The 27,441-nt window shown below is 43.4% G+C and overlaps 3 protein-coding genes across 7 annotated transcripts in view; 1 reads left to right on the top strand and 2 right to left on the bottom strand.

Moving 5' to 3' along the window:
* sp2 (sp2 transcription factor) overlaps window positions 1–18,636 on the bottom strand; it is a 29,547-nt gene extending 10,911 nt beyond the window's left edge. Inside the window, exons 1-8 of one of the 5 annotated variants that reach the window (XM_063198755.1) lie at window positions 18,593–18,636; window positions 17,054–17,130; window positions 11,527–11,940; window positions 10,865–11,010; window positions 10,344–10,476; window positions 9,610–9,777; window positions 8,316–8,603; window positions 6,919–7,276 (exon numbers count right to left, since the gene is read on the bottom strand). In XM_063198755.1, the coding sequence (XP_063054825.1) occupies window positions 6,919–7,276; window positions 8,316–8,603; window positions 9,610–9,777; window positions 10,344–10,476; window positions 10,865–11,010; window positions 11,527–11,940; window positions 17,054–17,130; window positions 18,593–18,599 (1,591 nt within the window). In that variant the 5' untranslated portion in view covers window positions 18,600–18,636. Of the gene's footprint in view, window positions 1–6,918; window positions 7,277–8,315; window positions 8,604–9,609; window positions 9,778–10,343; window positions 10,477–10,864; window positions 11,011–11,526; window positions 11,941–17,053; window positions 17,131–17,466; window positions 18,572–18,592 lie in introns of those variants that run through there. The other 4 variants (XM_063198763.1, XM_063198779.1, XM_063198787.1 and 1 more) reach the window with 4 other exon arrangements.
* gpr179 (G protein-coupled receptor 179) overlaps window positions 1–27,441 on the top strand; it is a 440,981-nt gene that overhangs the window by 329,364 nt on the left and 84,176 nt on the right. The window lies entirely within an intron of this gene.
* socs7 (suppressor of cytokine signaling 7) overlaps window positions 22,160–27,441 on the bottom strand; it is a 41,177-nt gene continuing 35,895 nt past the window's right edge. The window contains exons 8-9 of the mRNA XM_063203978.1: window positions 26,141–26,303; window positions 22,160–23,343 (exon numbers count right to left, since the gene is read on the bottom strand). Of these exons, the coding sequence (XP_063060048.1) occupies window positions 26,171–26,303 (133 nt within the window). The 3' untranslated portion in view covers window positions 22,160–23,343; window positions 26,141–26,170. The remainder of the gene's footprint in view (window positions 23,344–26,140; window positions 26,304–27,441) is intronic.

Below are 27,441 nucleotides of genomic sequence, written 5' to 3'. Positions count from 1 at the left end.
TATTGCAACAATGACTTAATTATCGATGACTAGTAAGAAAAAATCTGCAATCCAATCACTAGCGGAATGTCAACAAATATGCGAGAAGCCCACCATGACCAAAGCCGCATCCCCCACACACAATTAGTAACAAGAAAAACACTCGGCTATATTGCTAAATATCGTTTAAATATCGTTATTGAGGTATTGCATGCTGTTACTGAGTATCGATTTTTTTCTGACATCGTGCAGCCGTACTCACAACTCACATTGTGCAAGGACACCAAGGTTGGTTGAGTATGATAAGCCACAGCTGATCATAAATAGCACAGGGCAGTCATGGGTAAGCTGTTAAGGCGTCAGACTTGTAGCCCAAAGGTTGATGGTTCGACTCCCAACCCACCAGGTTGGTGGGGGTAGTAATTAACCAGTGCTCTCCCCCATCCTCCTCCATGACTGAGGTACCCTGAGCATGGTACCGTCCCACCACAGTGTGCCATTGGGTGCTGCCCACTTGCACCGGTGAGGTACCAATGCAATTTCATTGTGTGCAGTGTGCACTTGTGTGTTGTGGATTGCTGTGTCACTGTAGCGAAGGGGAGTAGAGTTGCCCAGAGCTGGGCACTCGAACCCAGACCTTCTGGGGTAGTAAACCGAGGCTCTGACCGCTACACCAAAGAGCCAGGCTCTTTGGCGTGACAGTCAGAGCACACCCACAACCCTAATGATGGTCCCTCCATCACACTGCCTTCCCCTTCGGGAAGCACACCCGTGCGCTTCACACACTCATGGTGTCCCTCACGCAACTGCCCATCATGCTTCTCCCACCCAGTGTGCCCCATCATCAATGCTTCACCCATCACTGGGGTCCCTCACACCGGGGTCCCCAATCCTGGGGGTCCCTCACATGGGATTACAGCTCACACACAATGGGTACGCTTCCGATGGCCTCACGGTAGCCACCCCACTTCTGACACCATTTGTAGCGAAGGAGAGTAGAGTTGCCCAGCTGGGACTCGAACCCAGACCTTGGTGTAGCGGTCAGAGCCCCGGTTTACTACCCCAGAAGGTCTGGGTTCGAGTCCCAGCTGGGCAACTCTTTGGCGTGTCAGTCAGAACACATCCACAACCCTAGTGATGGTCACTCCATCACAGTCACAATGACAATAGAGCTCGAAAGTGACGTCACTTCCCCCGATTTCATGGGACCTCAACGGCGTTTTTAGCCGAAAATCGTAGCATGTAATCCAATGGCGGTATTAAAATGATATTTCGATCCCCTTCGAGTTGTGCCACGAGCTCCATATATGTTGTTTCTGATATTTTTGCTTAATTTTTCGTACGAACCTCTAAACTTTTTAGAAAGCTGCGTTTCTTCACATTTTTCATGCCGACGGCCTCGGAACAAAACATTGATACTTCTGCATGAATAATCTTTATCTAGCCTCTTAAACAGCATATTTGTAGCCCAGCGCATATCACGACTGAGATCAGAAGATATTTACTCGCTACCATGTTGTTAGATGGTCAGCTTAGGTCCCGTGAAACGCGGAACTAAGGGGCGGGACTTTCGAGCTCTATGGAAGTTGGAGTTCTTCGGTGGGGTTTCACTTTAACATCAGACTAATGTACTTGTTCAAGTACACCAGATAACACCAGATGAACCACAGCAGGTCACACCACCAGAGTCTGGTAGGTAGCATGGGAATCAACTCAATTACAGCTAAAGATGCCTCATCTTGTTTCCAAGGGTGACCTAGCAACACACAGTGGCAGGGGCCACAAATGGTTATGCACGCACTGCTGAGGGCCCTTACAAATACAGCAGCAGCTTATTAAGTACAAAAAAAACACAGCTGGTTTAGATGTAGGATGCCAACTGGTGTTGCTGAACTGGGGACAGGACACAGTAGTTGAGGACCACAGCTGCTTAGAGGAGAGGCCAATAGTGCTGGAGGTAGGGCTGCACAATTAATCAAAAAATAATCAAAATCGTGATAACAGTGAAATCGAACTCATGATTTTAATCGTGATTTAATCGTGGCAATAGTGACCTACTTTTGAGAGCGTCCTTGAACCCAGAAGATAAGGTAAGCGTACCCATTAAGCCCACCAAAATCTAAATTTCTTCATTTTTCAATCATCTTCACACAATTTTTTTGTGAAATGATTTCTTAAATAGTAAGATTTACCTCTCTTCTCAATGTTTATCACTGAGTTGAGGAATATTTCAAAGTACAATATGAAGATATTTTACGAGAAAAGTGAAAAGTCTGAATGGGCTTAAATGGTACCTTTGGTACCATTTAAGCCCACTTGTGTTCCAAATAAGCTCATATAGTTATTTCTCTATCAAAATACCTGGTGAGGTGTGTGAATTGAGTTTAAACAGTGTAGCCTACATGGCATAAATGGTTTCAGACCAAAAATGTAAGATTTGCTCAAAAAATAATGCATAAAACCTAATTAAATATTACAGCATCTCTTACTTCATATACTTCATAAAATTCTTCATCCAAACAGAGAAATTTATTTTTTCTTATTGATTATTACGCCTTTTTGACCTACAACTTGAGATTGCACAGCACTTTTTATGTCCCTCAAAGGCATTTTTCATTAGCATGCATGCCAACTTGCATGCATTTCAATGGGGTGTACCATTTAAGCCCACCTAGTACCCATTAAGCCCGCCTATACAAAAAGCTATTTTATGGAAATAATCAACTCCACAAAACATTTCATGATGCATTTCTTTAAAGATCAATGCCAAACAAACTGGAATATGCTTAGAATTCATACCTAACCACCCTAAGTCTTGTGGTAGAGTAAGATAAAGATGGTGTGTGGTTGTATCAAGAGAATATCGGCGTTTGCTCGCTCATAAAACACATCTTTCCATTTGAAGGGAAATGCTATAATTTAGTAAAACACTGCATGTATATATATAAAAATCATTACATTTACCTCTTAGTTCACTAAATATGAAAGTATTTTCAAAACATTTGACTTAAACTAGCTGAAATTCTATGATTTCTGACATGTCCCAAAACAGCAAAGTTTTGAGGCAACTTCTTGTCAGTAGTCCTGAGACTGGATTCACTTGGACGGGGATAACTTGACGATAAAAAAATTGATTTGTTTGCAATAAAAAACATTTTGTCAGTTACTTAACCCTTTAATTGGATAGGGTGATGAACAACAAAATTCACCTTTTCCCTTTCTTTAAATTGACCTCAAAGTTGAAAGTGGGCTTAAAGGGTACATGGGCTTAATGGGTACGCTTACCTTACTGACAGGCTGGTGTTTCTGGCCAGAAATCTGTCCACCTAAGTTTCATGCTATTGCCTTTACATAATTATTACAATTCATTTTATTTTGCTCATCCCGTATGTAATTCATTCTTGGTTATATTTCATCTTGTTATAATTTTCAAAAAATCTGCAAAAATCAATAATCGTGATTAATAATCGTGATTATGATTTTGACCAAAATAATCGTGATTATGATTTTTTCCATAATCGTGCAGACCTAGCTGGAGGTGCTTGCAGACCTCAAGAACACCAGATTATTTTACTCAGTAAACCCTAGTTGGCTAGGTGGAGGACACCAATTCAGGGTTGCATTTCTCAAAACCATAGTAGCTAACTTCATTAGCTACTTTGTTGTTTGCAATACAATTTCCCATTGGCAACCACCCAAGTTTCTAACTGGCTATCAACTATGCTTTCGAGAAACACACCACAGTGCTGCTGAACTGGGGGGGGGGAGGATCCAGTAGTGGAGGCCCACAGCTGGCTAGACGAGAGGTCCTTACGACAGCCATTGTTCAAGAACACCAGATTACCAGATTAAACTTGAGTACGAGAAAACCCCAGTTGGTTACATGGAGGATGTCAACAGGATACTGAAGCACTGAATTATTCAAATATTCAGCAGGTGGCTATCAAGCCTTAAAATCCACAATTACAAGGGTAGCGCCATTAATATTTTGGTGCCACATGGCTGCTAGTGCTAAATCATTCAGAAGGGTTATGGGAAAGCCAGAACCACCACGCCGGAGATTCTGTGTTAGTGCGGAGAACATTAAAACAGGTTGGGGGTTAAGCTTAATGACCGAGGTGAGAAGGTGGATACTAGAAGAAAAAAAAAATCCACACCACAAAAGCTCCCTTGTCGTGATTAAATGAAGAAAAAAAACCTTGGCACAACGTTTCGACCTGCAAGGTCTTCCTCAGGTGTCTCAAAGAAACTACACACAGATATACTAAATTCTCTTCCTGTATTCGGTCTGCTAGGTGTCAAGTGCAGTTGCTGTGCTACTGGCCTGGGGAGTCACATCTTAAAAATGTAGCCTTGCTCTAGTACAGTGGCTCACAACCTTTTTTGAATAAAACACCCTCTGTCTCTGGACCTCATCATAAGTCTGCCAACGCCCCCATTGACCTCATCATAAGCCTTTCAGGTGACACCCACTGTATGACACTATGACACCTACAATATACTCTTATTTATTTTCATATGATGCTGCATGACTCCAATTAATTAAGCAACTACAGAAAATAAACCAGGCAGGAAGCAGGATATATTTATCTTTTTGTATGTATGAATTTATTCATTGCAATCAACAGCCGATTTTACATTATATGTACAACATAAGGCAGAGACGTTTAACCTCAGTGCCTCTAACAGAACACATTATAACGGGTACATATTCTTTTCATGGTAAGAGAACCATAAACTGGCGAGACACTGGACAGATTCCCTTCAACATAGGCTGTGATTGCCTTGGGATCGACTTGATTACGTCGTACCTTGCCTGGCATTACCTTGGTTTGTGAACTGCTCGATTCATTCATATGGTCAAAAAGTCTAACAAATAAACCCAGCGATGCCGTAAGTGCAGGTAAAAATCTATGTTTCTCTCTTACGAAGTATAACTAAGTCGACAAATAGACGTTGCAAGCTGCCTTTTCATAGCCTAATTTGACATGGCTGGCTCAACATGTGGAACAAGACAGACAAACAAAAGATGAATTTGGACAATGTACTACAAAATGCTTTGGCCTTTATTCTACTAGTATAGTATAGTATAGTATTTCAGCTGCATTGATTGCTTAGTCAAGACTTTGGCTCTGACAGCACTGCGGCGCACTTTTGCTTCCGACAGAATTCGGACTCCCAAACCCAATTTCACACGATAGTCAATGATAGTCATTGATAGTCAATGGGCGGCGCCGACAAAATAGAACTTGTCTCTAATTGCTATCCGACATCGGTGAATGTCCGCGGACATCGGTGTCAGTGTGCGTGGTTCTATTGAAAACAATGGAATCGAATCTTAGCTGAGCAGTGCTCAGCACTTTGTCGGAGCCGGTGTGCGGAAGCCCTTAGAAGTAGCAGTAGTGCTACTTTTTCACAAATATTATGCTAAAATGGCACACCTGGACAATTAGCCAAACCTACACTTGTCTGGGCCCATGGCATATTAAGGCTCAAAAGGATGCCAATTTACTGAACTCCTGCCTGTTTCCTGTCACTCACTGTTCTCCACTTTCAGTTTGAGTTTTTGTTCTGTTCTGTTGAGCACTTAGGGGGAAATTGCAGCCAATTTCAACATCAAGTTGCTTACACTCCCTTTGACATGTCAGTACCTTAAGTCATGTCATTTTTCATTCAGCCCTTTTCCGAAATCTCGGCCAGCTAACTGGGATGATGCCTATTTGAAGTATGATTTCAAACACTGTGTAAAATAACCATGACCCCAGTTACCTGGCTAGGATGTCAGAAAGAGCTGAACACTTTGTCGGATACTATAGGGTAGCACAAGCAATACAGCTGTGAGTTGAAATGGAAGTTATTGCATTACAGTTATTCTTTGTACGATTAAACATAGTGTTAAAATGCTATTCCATCCTCAAATAGTTGTCTGTATTTTAACATCTCAACTTTGAGATAAACAGCAACCAAAGAGATGTTTCCTCTCCCCTTTTCCTATTTGTACATTTCCGTACGAAAATAAAAATAAAATTTTAGGTCAGTCATTTCGCATGTATAACTACATGACATCCCCAAAAAACATATGCAAACTTCAAATGTATGGGTGTTCCCTTCACATTTATAAAATAACTATATATATATTATTAAAAAAAACATCCACTTCTGCAGTAGCTGAGACACCACCATCATTCTCTGTTGTGTTAAAAAAAACTGTGGAAACTCCCACTAACGCCAAGCAGAAATGAATCACAATGTGACACCATATAATGCCACCCTCAAACAAAAGAGTATGGATCATCTTATCCAATCAAGGGTTGGACAAACCTCAACCAAATTCACTTCCACCAAAAACTTGGATGTGTTTTTTTCCTCACTTTTTCACAATATGAAATGCTATGTTGCAGACGGCGTTAGTAGCTGCAGCAGTACTACCATCATCCTCTCCCTCCGAGCAATTTTTTTTAACAAAATAAAACAAAAAATTAATTCCAATTTTTTTTGAACAGCAGTAGCAGCAGCAATCCTACCACTACCGTCATCATCATCAACCTTCGATAGACCTCCAGCATTGGTGATGACAACTTCTAATACCAAACACTGAATTCATCGAATCAAATTCGGCCATAAAGATCAGTAGCAGCAAGCCTACCACCACCACCACCACCACAATCATCCCCAAGCTCCAATTGACATTCGGCATTGGTGAAAGTGACTAACAATTACAACAACAACAAAAATCAATGAATTCAAATATCCATTGATCAGAATCAATCAAACAGTAATAGCAAAAACACAACCACCACTACCATCATCATCATCAACAGATTGATTGATTGATTTCTGACAGCCCACCAGTGATATCACCAAATTCCATGGCATAATCACCACCACCACCACAATTTTCATCAACATGATCATCATCATCACACGTGTCCAACTGACCTCCGGCGTTGGTGATGGTGACGGGCACGCCTTGCACCTGCACGCCGTTGATGTTGATGGTCTGGACGGCCTGCACGGCGGCCGGCGACAGCTGGTTGAGGGCGATCAGGCCTCCCGCCGGCGCGATCTTGGGCAGCGTGCGCTCCTTCCGGGCGCCGGCCAGCGTGCGCTTCTGGGCCGCGTTGGGCGTCGTGGGCGTGAGCGTCGTCGTCGTGATGCCACCGGCGCTGGCGGCGGCGTTGAGGAGGGTGGTGACGGCCGTGGTGACGGGGGTGAGCTGCGTGGGCGAGGTGACGGTGGTGGCCTCCTGGTGGAGCTGCACGGCCTGCCACTCGCCCGACGCCGTCTTGATCAGGACCTGGGGGGTGGGGGTGGGGGTGGCACAGACAGGACAGGACGAGGAGCGGGTTAAAACCTGCACATCCAAAAACGGCTGACATGGGAGCAGGACAACCAAATAGATACCACTAGAATAAAAGATACCAACCAAAAGATAAAACTGAAAAAAAGTGCGCTTCAACCAGGATTTTTCTGCTCCCACTTTTTTTCTTATTTTTAGCTTAACTCTGCAGAACTCTGCTGCCAGGGTCATAACAGGCACTAGACCCTGGCAGCACATCACCCCCATACTCAAGCAGCTTCACTGGGACAATTTTTTTGACTGACAGTAGTTTCCAATAATCAGAGGTTGAACCAGAGATTCTTTAAGTATAGAGATATGCCATTGTAATAGGTTGCTAGGGGCACCTAACATGACCAGGTTCCGGTCTGCCTAAAGGGGCGTGTCATAATACTCCTAGCATTGAATAGAACAGTTCTTAGGTCTGCCTAGGTCTGCCTAAAGGGGGATTTCCCCCCTCCCTCTTGCAATAATAGAACCCGGAAACAATGGGCCAATGGAACCTCTCTCTCTCTACTCTCTCTGGTTGAATCGTGCACAACCAGGGTCGCACAGCCATGGAATGTTTACAAATGGGGAAACCCATGTCACAGCCCGGGTAACAGACTAGACTCATGCAGATAACTAGAGCAGGGGTACCAAACTCCCTCCAACTTGGGGCCCACTTGACATTTTCAAAAAATGTTCAGGGCCCACCTCTGGCCTAATAAACAACACAATTCAAATAAATACCTTCAGGTCCCACAGTTTGATAATCACTGATCTAGAGGCTTCTACAGATTTTTTTTGTTTATCAACACGGTGTTGTGAGAAGGGGCAAGACACTGGCAGCCAATCACGTGAGCTAATTTTTTGACCGACAGCAGTTTCCAAAAATTAGAGGTCGAGACGTGCGCAGTTAATTTCGCGCATTCAGGAGAAAACAAAAATTTAGAACCCATGTATAGCCCTGGCTAAAAGACTAGACTAATGCAGATATCTGGAGAGACCTGCATACCTGAGTGGGCTCGGCGGGCGCCACCTGCACGGTGGGGGCGGGCTGCTTCTGGGGCACCTGGGGCAGCGTGGCGGAGGCGGCCTGCACCACCTTGAGGGCCTGCGAGGGGATCTGCACCACCTGCTGCTGCTGCTGCTGGGTTGTTGTCATGGTGGTGGTTTGCGTGTGTGCCGGCTGGATGGGCTGGGGCTGCGGCTCCTGCTTGGACTGCACCAGCTGCACCTGCTGCAACACCTGGCCGCCCGAGCCACCGGGACTCTGCTGCACGATCAGCAGGTTGTTACCCGCCTGGAGGAGAGAGGGAGGGAGAGAGAGGGAGAGAGAGAGAGAGAGAGAGAGAGAGAGGGAGAGAGAGAGAGAGAGAGAACGAGTTGGAGTGAGAGAAGAGAGAGGGAGGGGGACAGAGAGAGAGAGAGAGAGAGCGAGAGAACGAGTTGGAGTGAGAGGAGAGAGAGGGAAAAAGAGTGGGAAAAAGAGTGGGAGAGAGAGAGAGAGAGAGAGAGAGAGAGCGAGCGAGAGAGAGAAAGAGAGACAGAGAGAGAGGAGAGAGAGAAGAGAGAGAGGAGAGAGAGAGAGAGAGAGAGAGAGAGAGAGAGAGAGAGAGAGAGAGAGCGAGCGAGAGAGAGAAAGAGAGACAGAGAAAGAGTGGAGTGAATAGAAAGAGTGGAGAGAGGGAGAAAGGAGAAAGAGTGGAGAGAGAGAGGGAGAAAGAGTGGAGAGAGAGAGAGAGAGAGAGAGAGAGAGAGAGAGAGAGAGAGAGAGAGAGAGAGAGAGAGAGAGAGAGAGAGAGAGAGAGAGAGAGAGGAGAGACAGAGAGAGACAGAGAGAGAGAGAGAGAGAGAGAGAGAGAGAGAGAGAGAGAGAGAGAGAGAGAGAGAGAGAGAGAGAGAGAGAGAGAGAGAGAGGAGACAGTGTTAGTGACCTACATCACTTCAGAACTGGCACCGGCATCCTGCTGGCCACAGACTGTTGTGTCAGAGACCCATACCATGACTCCAACAACCCAAGTTCGAATCTGACCTGAGGCCATTCCCGATCCATCCCGTGCTCTATCATTTCCTTTCACACCCTCACTGTCCAATTGCAAGAGCATAAAAGCTCAAAAACGTTTTTTTTAAAAAAGAATGTTGTGTGCCATCGGTACTCTGAGACCACAGCCAATCACATCTTACAGGTACAATCAGAAGGGAGCCCGGATCCAAACAGACAACCAACCTGCTTGCGTGCACGCTCTCACACACATGCACGCATAAACATAAAAACAAACACACACACGCCACACTCTTCAGCGTACCTGTATGATGTTCTCGGCCGTGGTCTCGATGAGCAGGGTCTCCACCTGCTCCCCCACGGCGGGCGAGGGCGAGGTGGGCTGGGGGGCCACGGCGACGGGCTGCGGGGCCACCGCCACCGCCGGGGTCTGCCTCTTGCGCCCCCGCCTGGACTTCACAGGAGTTTGCTGCTGATGTACCAGTGCATTATTAATATTATTAGTTCAATTCAATATTTACAGTATAACACACATGACACTCTATACAGCAAGAGGGTCAAACTCAAATTGACTTGAGGCCAATCTGGAACAAAGTCGCAGGCCAAATAAAATATTTACTCTAGAAAAATGGACTAAAATTGTGCGTGCATGCAATTAATGCTCATAGTAAAATTTCACAAGCGCCCCATCATAATCATCAAATGTGCCTCCAAAATTATGTTGCATATGACTGTTTTATTGGCTGGACCTGTGCATTATCAGGGCTATGAATTAACTTTTCTCACTGGCCAATTGGGCAGCCGAATATACACACACTATTAGGCTAGTAAGTTTTCTTCTCTACCCCCCACACCCTCAAAAAAATTGATTACACCATTTGTGATGTAATTGTAGAATATGTATTCAGAATGCAAAATCCTTATGTTTTCAGGGGGCTGAGTCAATGTGGACGGTGTTTAGGTGTTTTGTCAAGGTGGCCACCTCAGCTATGGGAAACCCTGTTAGCCACCTGTGTCATGGAGGTGGCTGCTGTGTACCTGTGTCGTTGTGGTGGTCACCTGCTGGGCGTCTGCGACCATTTCGCCCGTGGCCGTCGTGGTGACGTTGAGGGGAAGCGTGAGACCGCCGGGAAGCCGCACCACCGCCCTCTGCTGTTCAGCACCGGCGTTGCTGTTTTACAAGACGATACAAGAATAGTAGAAGAAAGATTTGCCGTCATGATACACAGTACCATACAAATAAAGCACTAAATGTGGTGGTTTACTACCCCTGTCTATTGGGACAAATGGCTCAGGGCTATCTGTGCTCAGTGATGGAAGAGAGATATGGGGTGGGGTTGGGACTTGATCCTGGTCGGAGTTGAACCTGAACTGTGGGCTATGCCCGGGGCCCGGGTTCGATTCTGACCAAGGTCGCATCCCGATCCTTCCCCCTCTCATTCCCCATCCCTCTCCCTGTCCTATCTGAATATATTTAAAAAGGCCAAAAAATGAAAGCTAATCACACACTTAAAAATAATATATTTATAAAATAAAAAAAGCCACCGATGCGAACCCACCTTTGCCGCCGCTTCTGCGTGGAGGGCTTGATGGCGACGGTCTTCTGGGGCATCATGGAGGCTCCGGTGGCTGTTGCCATGGTTACTAGAGGCTGGGCCGGCGCCGGGGATGCGGTGGGCATCGTGACAGGTGACGTGATGATGGCCTGAGAATAAGAGAGAAATCTGGCGTTCAACCACTACTACTTAGATTTGAGGCAACAAAAAAAGACAACAGCTTCGAACAGTAGTTGAAAAACCAGAGAGGCACGTACACACACACACACACAAACACAACTAAATGACTTATCAGGAAAATTCTTAACAAAGCAATAATCTTGGACAGGAAAAAGTTACATACAAATAGAAAAAGATGCTCACACTAAATAGGAATTAAAAATATAGATTCCTTACAAAGACTATGGACCATTTCCTTTGGGTGAAAAATAACACCTTACCATTACAACATTGACAACAAAGACTAGAACAACTTATTGAGGCCTGAGGCCAAGTTTCTCACACATCCATTGATGCAGGTTTTTGGATACATGATCAGTGTCGATGAAGGAAAAAGTAATGCATACACATCATGTACAAGGATCATTGTCGCAACAGATGAACTGAGGGAAACACAACTTGACAATTATGGACTCATTTATGGACCCCCCGACGCCCCGCCTCACCTGGTTGGTGCCGGGGATGAGCTGGATCTGGCTGCCCTGGGGCACCATCTGGATGGTCTGGGCGCCGCCGAGCTGGGGCAGCATCTGGTACTGGATGGTGTTGGCCTGGGCCGGCATCGCCGTGGCCGTGGCGCCCGGGCGCGTGGGGCTCTGGATGGTCAGCAGGATGGGGCTGGAGCCCGAGGCGCCCAGGCCGGCGGGCAGCTGGATCACATTGGTGCCCTTGGCGCCGGCCGCGGTGAGGAAGCCCAGGGCGTTCTTGGGGGGCGCGGGGGCGATGGGGGCCGGCTTGATGGGGTGGAGGCGGCGTGTGGCGGGCTGGGCGGCGGGCGCCGTGACCGGGGCCTGGGCGGCTGGGGGGCCGATCTTACTGCAGGTGGCGGCCAACAGGGCCAGGGGGGAGGGCTGAGAGTCCTGGAGCGGAGACATGGGAGGGAGGTTAGTATGGTAATGGGAAGAGAAATCAATAAAACGTGTTGAGCACCCCATTCTCATTCTCGGTCGTCATTCAACGTGCTCGAGAAGGAAAAAGGGAAAAAAATATCGATAGCCTTATTTACAAAGAATGTTAACTGTATGATTCAATCAAACAAGGCTCGACAGTAGATCACTTTTTCTGTATTCAACAAAATAATATTGGGATTAAAATTGTGTGTTTGAAATATAGAATGAGGAGGTCTTTTTTTGCATTTCTTAAATCTCAATTTAATACTGATTTCCATCTTAATCTGAATCAATGTCATCAATATTTCTTCCTTCACTTATATTAGCCATGGTCATTCATTGATAACGTCAGGGTTTTTTTTTTAATTCTCCGACGGAGAGAACAGTGCAGTCAAATCAATGTGTGATATGTGAATGTATTTCCACCAACCACAAAACATTTTATTAGTCATGTGACTCACACACCCCTTATACTATCCAATGTGTATTTAAGCCAATCAGAAGAATTAATGTCATTACGTTAGCCATGTGCTTTTAAAATGCCAGAATCGATGGAAACCACATGAAAGTCACTCCCAGTTTTTAATGGTAAATATACTACGCATAGATGTGACAGCTGGCAAAAACACACAGATGCATCTCTCGGTCAAAATGGGTTAACAAGCAGAGGTCATCAAGTAAAGGTAGGTCTAGTTTGTTTCAGAGGATGAAGTGATAAAGCAAGATCAGTGATCAGTGAAGATAAGCAACTTCCAGCATGAAAATAAATCAGACAAATATAAATAAACTTCACATGTTTTTTCTCTCTTGGTTTTGAAGCACAAAAGGAAAACAACAGAATGCAGGCTATTGAGATACATCATACCAAATAACAAGCTATGAGCAAACAGGCCAGTGAGACTTCAATCATTATCTGCCACAGCCAAGTTTTAAGCAGCATCTAGTTAGCAGGTGCCAATGTCAAGCCCTGCCAAAGGCATGCTTTTGTTCAGGCCTTTCCTAGATCCAGGCCAGCTAACTGGAAGCAAGGTTTGTTTATATGGTGTTTGAAATATCCTCACTTACTCCAAATATCATCTCAAAAGTTATGCAACATCAGCAGCACAGCACATTGCAGCACAGCAATAACTTTTGGGATGGTATTTGGAGTTACTGTGTGCTAAGACACATTTCAAACAAACTGTGCCCTGGCTAGCTGGCCAAGATCTTGGAAAGGGCTGAACAAAAAAAGATGTATCTTCAGGTACTGAGAAGTGAAGAGTAGGGTGAGCAGAGACAATGCATAAGGAGCAGATGGTTCATATGGAGTTTTCTCATGCATCAATCTTGGTAGTGTGATGAAGCGGTCTGCACACTGTGTATTAACTCCAAAAATACTTTATTTCATTTAAACATATGGCAACGTTTCGATCCAACAGAGGGATCAAACGTTGCCATATGTTTAAATGAAATAAAGTATTTTTGGAGTTAATACACAGTGTGCAGACCGCTTCATCACACTACCTACTACTTTTTGTCTGGCACCTGGACAACTACCTGTGGATGTGCGCACCCTACCTCCAAACACTCCTGAATCAATCTTGCCATCCTATGCCTTTTGGGAGACAAATAGAATGTCTACCAGTCCAATAGGAAAGTCATACCCATTTTTGAGACATAACAAGTATACTAAAGGACATGGTTAAAGGGCCATACACACACATCGCTGCTATTTACTAGCTTCTCGCTTGCTCGCCTACTCGCCTCTCTTTCATGGAACGTTTGCTGAAAGTTCCCGCGGCTTTAACTGCCAATGAACAGGCGAGAAGTACCGAACTCTGCCTTCCAATTGATTACTCGCTTACTCGCCCACATCGCATCGCTTGTACAGTACTCGCCTACTAGTCTCGCTGGAACACATTGACATTCTACTGAGTTCATTCGCTAAGCAAGTAACTAGCAGCGACGTGTGTGTACGGCCCTTAAGGGATAAACCAGGCTTAGTTGCCTTACGTGGTAAATCTGCAAATAGATATACCTGCAGTTATCATTTAGTTTAGAAAGTGAGGACTCTAGGCTCTTCTAATAGATGATTTACCTCTACCACAAGGTACCGGATTTACTACTGATCCAGCTTCTTGGTACACCTTCCAGAGTTCATTCCGCTTTCTTGCTTTGTTGACACATACTGTGCTTTATCTTGGTTCACCATATTGAAAATCTTTGGTGTGTGCAGTACAACTGCATGATAAAATTGTCTATAATTCTCCTGTGAGTCAACTTAGTTTTTGGGGGAGTCGTGCAGGGAGTTCTAAACAGTGAGCATGATGGACTGCATGATGAAATTGTCTATAATTCTCCTGTGTCAACGCTAGAGCTGTAAACAGGTCATGGGTTCTGTCAGGGCTGATAGGAGGAGTTAAAAGGAGTTGAAAGGTCAGCACTGGACTGTCATCATGAGTCTATTTCAATATCCAACCTCCCGTCCTTTCCTTGCGCTTGTGGCTGTATGACGCAAAGCAAGGCGTATTAGGCGATAAAAAAGCCCTCATTCACATATCAGGGGCACAAACACTACAAAACAAACCATCCTCATTTGAAATAAGGACGTTGAATGGGGAAAAGTCCCCCGAAAAGCTTCCGTGCCTAGGCTGACATGTTTATTGTTTTCTCCATGGAGGTGGAGCATCAGTGAAGTTCAAGGCTACAAGCAAAAGGAGAGGACGGGAGGTAAGGTAAGCGTACCCATTAAGCCCACCAAAATCTAAATTGCTTTATTTTTCAATCATCTTCACACAATTTTTTTGTGAAATGATTTCTTAAATAGTAAGATTTACCTCTCTTCTCAATGTTTATCACTGAATTGATGAATATTTCAAAGTACAATATGAAGATTTTTTACGAGAAAAGTGAAAAGTCTGAATGGGCTTAAATGGTACCTTTAGTACCATTTAAGCCCACTTGTTATTTCTCTATCAAAATACCTGGTGAGGTGTGTGAGTTGAGTTTAAACAGTGTAGCCTACATGGCATAAATGGTTTCAGATCAAAATATTCTCCCAAAATGTAAGATTTGCTAAAAAATAATGCATAAAACCTAATTAAACATTACAGCATCTCTTACTTCATATACTTCATAAAATTCTTCATCCAAACAGAGAAATTTATTTTTTCTTATTGATTATTGTTAGTTCATTACATTACGCATTTTTGACCTACTACTTCAGATTGTACAGCACTTTTTATGTCCCTCAAAGGCATTTTTCATTAGCATGCATGCCAACTTGCATGCATTTCAATGGGGTGTACCATTTAAGCCCACCTTGTACCCATTAAGCCCGCCTATACAAAAAGCTATTTTATGGAAATAATCAACTCCACAAAAACATTTCATGATGCATTTCTTTAAAGATCAATGCCAAACAAACTGGAATATGCTTAGAATTCATACCTAACCACCTTAAGTCTTACGGTAGAGTAAGATAAAGATGGTGTGTGGTTGTATCAAGAGAATATCGGCGTTTGCTCGCTCATAAAACACATCTTTCCATTTGAAGGGAAATGCTATAATTTAGTAAAACACTGCATGTATATATATAAAAATCATTACATTTACCTCTTAGTTCACTAAATATGAAAGTATTTTCAAAATATTTTACTTAAACTAGCTGAAATGCTATGATTTCTGACATGTCCCAAAACAGCAAAGTTTTGAGGCAACTTCTTGTCAGTAGTCCTGAGACTGGGTTCACTTGGATGGGGATAACTCGACGATAAAAAATGTGATTTGTTTGCAATAAAAAACATTTTGTCAGTTACTAAACCCTTTAATTGGATAGGGTGATGAACAACAAAATTCACCTTTTCCCTTTCTTTAAATTAACCTCAAAGTTGAAAGTGGGCTTAAAGGGTACATGGGCTTAATGGGTACGCTTACCCTACTAGATTGAAATGGACCCTGGCTCATGCAGCTGGACCCAGTTTCTCCAAAGCAGGTTGCCAATGGGAAATTGCATTGCAAGCAAGTAAGCTGCTAACTTATGGTGCATTCCCCGAGGGTGGGAGATGGGATATTTCTGACCTCCTACATGCTGAAATGCATTGGAACGCCTGTTGAAGCGGAATGTTCAAGTCGCGAACTGGGGCCAAATCGAAGTGTTCAAATCGAAGAACCCTGACTTCGAAATCATGACGTCAACACAGCAATGACAGTGCACAGCATGGGTGCACAGTGATAGAAATAGTTCAAGTTTGACTTGCTGGTTGGAACGCTTTCAAGTGGGAGATAGCTGCCTCCTGGTTGCATATTGGGAAGCTCATACCGCCGGGGAATGCGACATTAGCAACGACGCTGTTGAGAAAGGTAGTACAGGGCTCTGTCAGGGCAAATATGAGGCTTAAAGGTGCAATGTGTAGGATGGTGGCCAAACAGGTATTGCTCACTGCTCATTGAAATAGTGCTGGCAATAGACCCCTTTAGAGTTTGTAAACAGGTATGACGTAATTTGGCTGAGCACCGCTGCCTCAAAATCGTCCATTCTCCGTTCACTTGTACAGAGACTCGACAGGTGTTTTTTTCCGAAATAAGATAATGGATGCTCGCGCTAACCTCAGATAAGCAGTGGGCACCACGGACACAGGTATTCCTGTCATCAGTCCAGTCAGTAGTTTAATGTCTTGTAACAACAAACATCTCCTATGCTTCTGGAACATCCTCTTCCCTCTCAAAATAGCATAACAAGTGTACTTTTCGGAATCTCTATTTTTTTATCAACGCTTCAGAATGGCAGTTTTTCTCTCTTTAGTGTCTGCACTGTCACCCAGTATTAAATACATAATCACCACTCCCGATTTTACCCATGCCTGCAGTTTCCACCACGAACCATGGAGAAGATCCCCCTTTTCATGTATGAAAAGTGCAATTTTCCCAGTCATATTGAATACTTAGAATTTGATGGTGGTGGTAAGTATTCATGAAAAAGGTAACATTTGTGAATGAGCAGCATGACTTCTGGATATGAACCGCTAAAAAGTATTACACAGTGCACCTTTTAAGATTTAAACAATCTGAAAGGTGAGTAATAGACCATGATCATCAGGCTTACTTGTGTGGATGTGGCTGAGGGCTGGAGGTACTCGCTGGGACTGACAGCTACAGTGGTGGCCATGCTGTCCTTCTGATCTGCAGGAAGGAATCAAACGACTTATGTTCATAAAATGTCAACAATCACACCTTACACATTGCACTGGCGCAAGACTCAAGACACAACTTGGAATCACACTTACATGTGTACTACTGTCATATTCATACACACACGTTTGAGCTTGGCATGATTCAGGATGCATAGGCTTACTGGTGAGTCACAACACACCACAACAGTTTATCTAGAGCTACCCACAATTAGTGCGAGTGAATGACAGTGGTTTGTTATTGTTGCTTAGGCCTATTGGGTCTGACAGGTGTGTGTTCAAAAGTATGAGATCTGATAGTTGGCCTTCTTGATAACTTTTTGCTAACCTCACTTGAGTGATTCCTGCGACAAGTCCATGCATGTCGAGAAAAAGAAGCAAGTCGCTGATGGCACTTTTGCAAATGACTCCTTGAAGCAAAAACACTTTGTGTACTCTTGCATGGAACTGTATGCAAATGGCGAGTGATTGCACTGCACATCAACAGAGAGAGCATAGCTTGGATACTATCATTGCTGTGCTTTTGGACATACAGGGCATCCCCTGAAGCTACTGTTTGGGGGAGTCGTGCAGGGAGTGCTAAACAGTGGATGTTACAGAGCATACAAATTCGTAGGCAGGTCTGCTGCCTCTGCACTGCAAACACTTCCCTGACAGGCAGACCCAGTCGATAGTCAACTTCGCAGAAAGTGCTAACGCTCGCTTGTTTTCAACCTAGAGCGTTATTCCCCAACTGCATGGGTTGGTCTCTTACTACAAGTCAGCAACATACTATGCGGCCACGGGTGCATTTTTTTTTTACATTGAATTTATTTGTACACATAAACCCATGAACTAGTTGCCTGCTGGCTTGCTATATAGTAGACGAGTGAGGAGAAAACTGTTTGAGCGGGCCTGAAATTAGCGCCGCCATCAAAAAAAAAAAGATAGCTTTAGCTAGCGAGTGCCTACGTTGAAACTAGCTAGGCTCACTTGCACATCCAGCTAGCCAGCAAGAGACGCGATACTAGGCTAGCATGGTTCCCGTATGACTGGCTAGCTCTAACCATCTAGATAGCCCAAGACACACGTATCTCTACTAAATAAACCAAACACTGCCTAGTCCCGGCTAACGATGATGCCCTCCCTTTTGCCTGTTACTCATACTTCAAAACCAGCTTGGTATACGTGTTTCGTTTCACGTATGTCTAAATGACCCAGTTTCAATGCACATCTAGCTGAAATTACAAACAAGACTCTGCTTTAGCCTGCTAACGCGTAGCAAGTCAAACTCTTTGATACCGAAAAGGCAGCCCAATTCCGGAAGTGCACAGCCTACGAGCAAAGTACAACTACACGCTTTCAAAGATGTGTATTTAATGCACAACACATTACATGTTCCTTTGGTTCGAGTGGATGAATTGTTTAACGAAGTACATTGTAATATAAACACCAATGTTATAATTCCTACCCACCGCTCATGACGACATTCGCTGTCCGTGCAGCCTTCAAGAGCAAGCCCCTGCAAGATACCGCCTGCGCACTTGGTCCAATCGGTGCCTCCAAGGCTATCTGAGCGATGGCACGTATAACCAATCGGTAAGAGCCATACTTCAGATTGAAATTATGTGTAGCCAATCCGAGTACTGGGTCTTCATAAACTCGATGACTGGCACTTGTGAAACCAATGAACGGCCGGTTTAGGACATTTCGAGGCGGGCGTTCAGTGAATATGTAAAACATAATCTGAACCTATGATATGAGCGTACTGTTTCACTGACATACATCACACCCAGTCCGCGAGCCGAGGGACATTTCAGTCAAACTCCAGCTGACATCCATTTTGGTCAATCAGACCGTAGGCCTACCTCACTCCTACAGGCGGTTAATGCGATAGGTAGGCTAGGGAGGCTACTGTCTGTCCCCTCATTCATATGCAGATTGTAAGCGATGCATCGTCTCAGGGCAATAAACACGGTTGTAGTCCTCGCTGTAAGATCAGAATGGGCCATGGGCAACAGAGGGACACACCCATTATGAAGCGCTTGGGGTGTATGGTAGAAAATATGCCTACATTAACTTAGAAAAAGTAAACCTATCTGTCCATTTGAGTTATGAAATATTTAGGCCTATATGACATGTGTTTTTTTTCTGCTGGTAATTACCATTCTAACACACACACACACACACACACACACACACACACACACACACACACACACACACACACACACACACACACACACACACACAGGGAAGCTGCGGGGAAAGGGTCAGGGAGAGGCAGTGGCACAGTGCCCAGGGGCACCATTTTTGACCAGTGAGGGGGCACCACAAGACACAAACCCTTGTTTATAAAGGGGGCACCAGCAATTTGTAGCAGGGCCCAGAATTGAGTTCTCATTTGGGATGGGGGCCCTTTCAGATGACTGTGTCCTGGGCCTGGCCAAAGGTTTTGCATAGATTGCATGCAATCGTCACAATGCCACAATTTCTGAGGTGAATGTCACCAATGCATTTTTTGCCATTTGAAAAAGTTGACGGACTGTTGCATTTTAGTTGTGACCTTTTCAGCTCAAAGTTCTCTGTGAAACTAAAAGTGCATGTTGATTTCATCAAGACTTTATGGATCACCTGTTATTATAGACATAAAGATCTAAAAAGAGATATTTGATAACATAATTCACTTACCTTTAACTTTTCAGTTTTGAAAAAGGGTGGAAACCAAGCTAATTTTCAGCAGGAGGTGATGTAGTTTTTCATTAAAATGCTGTGTGATCATGCAGCACCTTGAGGCATTACACATTCCAACAAGTGTCAGCCCTCGGGTTCCAGGCCCACTTGGTATTGGGCGAGTTCTGTCTTACCGAATAATAATAATAAAAAAACATACATAACTTGGGTGTCATGACTCATATTTAAACTTTCAAGTAATGCAATAGGACTTCAACAAGCAGATCCTTATCTCCCAGGTTAATTTCTTTCTTTCAGTCATTGTTCGTTTGTTTGTTTGCTATTTTGAGACCACCACCGTACACTGTTATAAGATTGCATGGATGTGCCCTAATTAGTGTGATAGTTCATGCCTGTGTCCAGGGCAGGCCCCTTTGTGTGTAAAGTATGTGTAAGTGTAGAGTACAGTAGAGTAGAGTATGAGTAACTTTATTGATGTGTGCAGGGCATACATTTAGGTGCTGTTAACACGTAGCAGGATATTTTTTTAGCAGGGTATTTTTTTCTCCTGTTGAGGTGTAAACGCAACATGTGGATAAAAATAAATCCTCCATTGTAACAAATGCGTTTCAGCCCCCTAAACAGGATATTTTTTTCTCCTGCTTTTTATACCTGGATTTTAAATATCTGCTACGTGGAAACGGAAGGCCAAAACCAATGCAAAACCAATGCAACCAGGAGAAAAAAATATCCACATATAAAAATATCCAGCTACGTGGAAACAGCACCTTAGTGTAAAGCATGCATGACGACCCTATGGCCCAGGGGCCGTTTATGGCCACTGAGACTGTCTTATCCAGCCCCCAATATAATCTTTAATATTATGCAGTTTCACATATGACATGTTTTATCAAGTTATCTTAGAATTTACATTTGCAACACAATGAAGTTATATTTCAGGGGACCAAGTGAAGGTGGGGTCTGTTGTAAAGTTGGCCACCTTCAGGCTTAAAGTGAAGGGGAAATCCTGTTCAGTGGTGTAGTCTACGTAGAACGCGGGTATACGGAGTATACCCACTTCTAAATTTCAGGGATTTCAGTATACATACTTAAAATTGATTGATCCATTATTTTGAATAGCACAAATATATACTGTATACCCACTTCAAAAAATGCTCAAATATACAGTATACCCACCATAAAAAAGTAGACTACACCACTGATCCTGTTGTGTTGAAAATATGGCTCTTGGAGGACTTTATACAATTTTAAGTGGCCCTTCGAATGAGAAAGGTTCCTTACCTCTGGTGTGAAGTGATGTGATGTAACATACAGTAATTATAATATATAAGACTGGTGGTACATATTCATGAAAGATAACAAGTTTGAGTGAATGAATAATTAAAATGTTTCACACTGTACCTTTAAACTTAATCTGAAACCAAGTGAAATTCCAAATGCAATATGTCACTTTGTGATGGTGGCTGCTACTGCTGCTGCTGCACTGCACTGCACTGCTAAAGATTAAAATTCTCCCCCACTCTCTGGCTTGTCTTTAGTAACCTAATTCTGCCACAGCACCATCTCTTCCTCGTGACATTAACAGACAGCTCTGGGGTGACATGGTGTTATAGATGAGAGGAAGACGCCTTCTCCGAGAAAGATAGTCAATGCTGTTAAAATCTGATATACACATTTGTGGGAGGAAAGATGGATCTTAAAATTACCAGGCTATGGTAATGTAATTATTAAAATATTGCCTCTTTTTTCATTGTCATTGAACATTTATCTGCTGTTGGTAGTGTGTCGAGTTGTATACATTGTGAAGAAGTATCATTTACGTGCAGCTGGGCAGATATTGTATAAATTCAACTAATAACTTTTTTTATCACCGATACCCACGTCTTTGTCTGCATTGTTTCCAGGCTACAAAGTAAACTGGGTGGTGTTCATTGAACACTTGCTAGGTTCACATAATTGTTGTAATTCCGAATTAATAATTCCGAATTAAGTAGTTTTTTTCGTCGAATTTACTTTGATCTTTCATTTAATTCCTAATTAAGAAGTGTTTACATGAAGTTTTCAATGCGTAATTAAGCTTTATTCCCAATTAACTAATTTTAATTAAATGTCTCATGTAAACGTAGCAACTGACAGTCAAAATTAGCACCCAGTTACTCACTTTTATTCTGAATAAAGTTGAATTAATTACCATCAAAACACACACACACACACACACACACACACACACGCACACATGCACACACACATACACACACACACACACACACACACACGCACACATGCACACACACATACACACACACACACACAGAGACAAATGAAGCCATGGTTTTCTAAACCTCTTTTACTGAAAATACTGTTCCTGAAGTGACTGAAGAAAAAAACAGCAGACAGAGTCATCATATCCCGTCACAGGCATAAGCTACATAAAACAGTCTCAAACTCCAGTTTCCGGAAGTGCCTTACTCAGACGGGAGAAGAAAGAAGGAGGAGGAAGAAGAAGTAGAGGAGAAAGGAAGCGTTATAGCAACTCTGTAACTGTGACAATCGTCTGACTTTGTAAACGTTTTCATTCTGCTGATGCCAGAATAACTTAAAGGGGTATGCCACTATTTTGGGCTACACGGATCCATTGACTTTCACTAGCTTAGCAACATATTCCCTCTTTTAACTTGTCTTAAAGCAAGACAACGCTTAACATGAAAAATAAGACACTTTACCACCTTTATAAACCCTGGCCAACGATTTTAACTGTATTAAGCCCCAAAATAGTGGCATACCCCTTTAACCTACAGAAACATTGAGGTTTGATCGATTTGATCGGGACGGGAGGGAGAGCGGTGGGGGGGGGGGTTGTTAAAAAAAAAAAAAAACATCATATGGAAGAAGTCCCAAACCCAAAGTATGTTCATGTCTCTAACAGTTTTTTTTCTCCCAGTTTTCCTGTTTTTCGAAGTTTCTTTTGCCTGAACAAATAGCCTTTTCTCCAGCTTCCCACTTGCATGTTGTGTGCATCATCGTCATTCTTCATCGGCTTCCCAAATATTCCGCCAACGTTTGTTCATGTCCCTCCATCCCTTTGTCTGAGCATTGGGGGACAAAGGGGTATGTTGTCCCGGTCCCAGGGAGCTAGGGGGCCCAGAATCTGGTCCCCATTACATCGTATGTATTGGGTAGGGGGCCCTTTCAAATGAATTTGTCCCGGGCCCAGGAAAAGCTTTCTGCGGCCCTGGTTGCCGGTATGGGGGAAGAGGAGGGAAACGGCTCCTGCAGAATCCCTGAGGAGGTTTGCGTCACCGTTGGAGATCCGGCTGACTTGACAGATGGACGGACGGACAGACGGACGGAACGGACGAACTCAAGTCTCAGGAGGGAAGCAAGAGGGACGTTGTTTTTTTGAGAAGACAGGAAGACTGGTGAACAGGCAGCAGGGCCCAGGCTGTGCTGTGCTTTTTTTTCTTCTTCTTTTTAACCAGTGCCAATGCGCCACGCACCGCGTCCGCTGTATGGAGAGAGGGAGTGACAGTACCTGCAAGAAAAAGAGGTGTGGAAGAAAGTGGAAAAGAGAAAAAGAGAGGGAAAAGGGAGGAGGTTGTGAGATCGATCACTTTTTTCCCCCTAAGGCAAACGCACCTATTATACACAAGCTAAAAACAGCAGCTGTTGTTGCTGTTCATCTGATGAATGATCAAGTTCATTCTCAGAAGAAGGGCAAACAAAGGAAAACATCATTGCAGAATTTGACATTCATTGACACTGCCACCATGACATTGCTCACTCTACCGATTGCTCCTTTGTAGTGAGTGTACAAAAGTGTTTTTGTTTTTTTTTCCTCCTTTATTTTCCTCGGGCAGTGACATTGAGGTTCTGTTTCCACGTAGCAGGATATTTTTTTAGCAGGGTATTTTTTTCTCCTGTTGAGGTGTAAACGCAACATGTGGATAAAAATAAATCCTCCATTGTAACAAATGCGTTTCAGCCCCCTAAACAGGATTTTTTCCCCCCTGCTTTTTAGACCCGGATTTTTAAATATCTGCTACGTGGAAACGGAAGGCCAAAACCAATGCAAAACCAATGCAACCAGGAGAAAAAATATCCACATATAAAAATATCCAGCTAGGTGGAAACAGCACCTAAGACTATTGCCTCTTTTCCAAGTGAGCCCTAGAGTAGTTTGAGAACAGGTGGTGACATAACAATACCTTCACGTCTCTTAAGTTCTATTACACTTTGAAAAATACATGGATTTTATGAAAAATACATGGATTTTACAATTATCAAAACTTAGTGATATATACATTTTTTGGAATCCCACATACAGTGAGTCCAATAAGTATTTGATCCCTTGCTAATTTTGTTGGTTTGCCTACTAACAAAGACATGATCAGTCAATAAATGTTATGATAATATGTATTCTAATATGGAGAGACAGAATATCAAAAAGAAAATCCAGAAATTAACTTAAGAGAATATATATTAATTTATTTCCATTTCATCAAGCAAAATAAGTATTTGATCCCCTGCCAACTGATAACAGTTCCGGGCCCACAGACCAGATGGGCACTTCCGATCAACTTGTCATCTGAATTAAAGACACCTGTACATACTAACATGCATAGACGACACATTGAATCAGCAGAATCAGTCCATAGTATGAGTGAATCAGTCACACTCCTAACTCACCAGCATGGGAAAGACCAAAGAGCGGTCAAATGATATCAGGGACAAGATTTTAGACCTGAACAAAGACTAAATGGGCTGCAAAGCCACAAGAAAGAGACTGGGTATGAATGACTTATTAATGACCCAACTGTTGATGCATTTCTTCCATAATGTGAGGAATACAAAATGACAATCCATCAGCCTGTCTGGGGTTCTATACAGGATTTGACCTTTTTTAGGGATTTCATAATCATGAGAACAGAAAGAAAACACCCTAGACCTGTACGGGATGAACTAGGCAATGATATCAAAGCTACTGGGACCAAAATCACTGAGAAAACTACTGGTAGCACTTAATGCCACAGAGGTTTAAAATCCTGTAGTGCACACGCGGCACCTCTACATCAAAAGGAACCTGTGCAGTCCCACCTGAGGTTTACCAACGGACATCAGACTGGTTTAGGATATGATAAGGAGGTGCTGTAGTCAGATGAAACCAAAATCAATCTGTTTGGCATTAACACAATTCAATGTGTTTTGAGAAAGAGAACTGCTGTCTATGATCCCAAGAACACCCTCCTCACCATCATGCATGAAAGTGGTATCATTATGGTTTGAGGGTGTTTGTCTGGCCAAGGCACAGGACAACTTCACATCGTCAACGAATGGATGGAGGGAGACATGTAATGTGCAATCCTGAGTGCAAACGTCCTTCCCTCCACCACTACACTGAAGGGTGGGCCATTTTTGGATCTCCCAACATGACAATAATACACAACATACAGTCAAAGCAACGAAGGAGTGGCTCAATAAGAAGCATATTAAAGTCATGAAGTGGCCTAGACAGTCTCCAAATATTAACCCTATAGTAATTCTATGGAGGGAACTGAACCTCCCATTTGCCAAGCTACAGCCACAAACTATTAATATTTTAGAGATAATCTGCAAAGAAAAATGGGAAAAAATATTTTCTACTATATGCACAAACATTGTCATCAACTAAAAGAAGCATCTGACCTCAGTGCTAGACAAGTAGGGCTTTGCCACAAAGCATTTTATCTTCTTTAGCTAGAGGGGTCAAATACTTATTGGCCTAAATTAAATACAAATAAATTAAAATATATTAGTTTAAGTTATTTTCTGGAATTTCTTTTCGATATTCTGTCTCCCCATGTTTGAATACACATTATCATCAATTTATAGACTGATCATGTCTTTATTAGTGGGAAAACCGGCAAAATCAGCAAGGGATCAAATACATATTGGACTCACTGTATGTGATGGTTCTCCTCTGCAGTGATGAGCAAAATGCATTCACTAGTTGCAATCCAGTGCCACATATTGTATTCCAGATGAGCTTGTTGTAGCCTACCTGTCCAATTCAACCAGGTGATCGTTCAACCAGCCAATCACCTGGCTGACCTGGAAAGGTAAAACAAGTGAAGTCATTTGGAATATGTGGCACAGGATTATAAATAAGGTAGAGAATGTGCGCACATCAGTGGTACAGGTGCTAGACAAAATAGAGTAACTGAAATAAATGATAGCAGTCCGCAACACTGTTAATGCTCCCTGTGATTTATTTGCACGACGTCGTACAGGATTATAAACTAATGAATCCATTTTGCCCATCACTGTTCCTCGGAGGAAGTGACTTAGCCTACTTGGTTGAGGAGGAGCCCCCTGGCCGTGGGCTACGTCTGTGGGTCTGCAGCCTCCTGCTCCTGCTCCTGCACGCCCATGGCTCGGCGGATCCCCCTGACGGACAGGTACATCTCCTCCTCGGGGTCGTAGTAGTAGAACTTGCTCAGGTAGGCAATCAGTGGCCTGTGTGTGGAGAAAAGACACAGTATATCCTCAATCTACTGCCATTTAGTCTTGCACGGGTGAGGCATAAATATAATGTTGTTGTGTGCAGTGAACATGTGTGTGCTGTGGAGTGCTGTGTCACAATGGCAGTGGGAGTTGGAGTTTCCCAGTTGGGCTTTCACCTTCACTTTTGACTTATCATAAAAGGTGCACTGTGTAGGATTGTGGCCAGAGTTAGGAATTGCGACTATGCTGCTCATTGAAACTGAGAACTGTTACTTTTCAAAAGGGGTGTACTCATTATTGCTGTGCACTGTATATGTAATTTATTTTGTTTGTGGCCTGTGGAAAAAAGACACAGTGTATCCTCAATCTATTGCCATTCATGCAGTCTTATGACAATAAAGGGTTGAATGTCCGCACGCTGATCCCCTTTTTCTTTTACTTTTTATTTTACCAAGTGAACGTTTACGAGCGGTGTGCTCTTCATCAGACTTGAAAACATTCACTTGGTAAAAGAAAAAGAAAAAGAAAAAAGGGAGCAGTGTGCGGACATTTCACCTTTATTTTCATAGTATCTCACTTATGTCCTACACCTGCATCTTGGATGTGCGCACCACTACCTCACTTCAGTTATGCAGTCTTATCATAAACGGTGCACTGTGTAGGATGGTGGCCAGAGTTAGGTATTGCAACTACAGTATGCTACTCATTGAAACTAAGAACTTTTACTTTTCAAAAGGGGTGTACTCATTATTGCTGTGCACTAGTACATGTTATTTTGTTTGTTGATTTGTTTCTGCAGATGTGGAGTTAACCAGGCTGTCATTTCACTGCAAGCTAGCCTACAAGGCTAGGTTTGTACGTGACAAATAAATCACTATCAACTCTAACTCTAAAGGGGCGTACACCCTACGTCGCATGGATACCGCAAAATGACCCCCACGAAACGTCTCTCTCTAACTTGTCAATCGATTCTGGCCACGGTACACAGTATGCTCACTAGGAGGGCGCTAAATAGGCCTTTGGCTTGTAAAGGGCATCGCCTGGTTGGGGGTTAATGATCGTAGCTGCTATTGGATAGGGCACATGGTGTACTACTCACTTGAGCAGAGCAGAGGGACACACTGACGCATTAGTGGTAAATGACTACATT

This window comes from Engraulis encrasicolus, chromosome 1 (genome assembly GCF_034702125.1).
Source record: "Engraulis encrasicolus isolate BLACKSEA-1 chromosome 1, IST_EnEncr_1.0, whole genome shotgun sequence".
Taxonomy (NCBI): Eukaryota; Metazoa; Chordata; class Actinopteri; order Clupeiformes; family Engraulidae; genus Engraulis; species Engraulis encrasicolus.
This window is presented reverse-complemented; position numbering and strand designations above follow the sequence as displayed.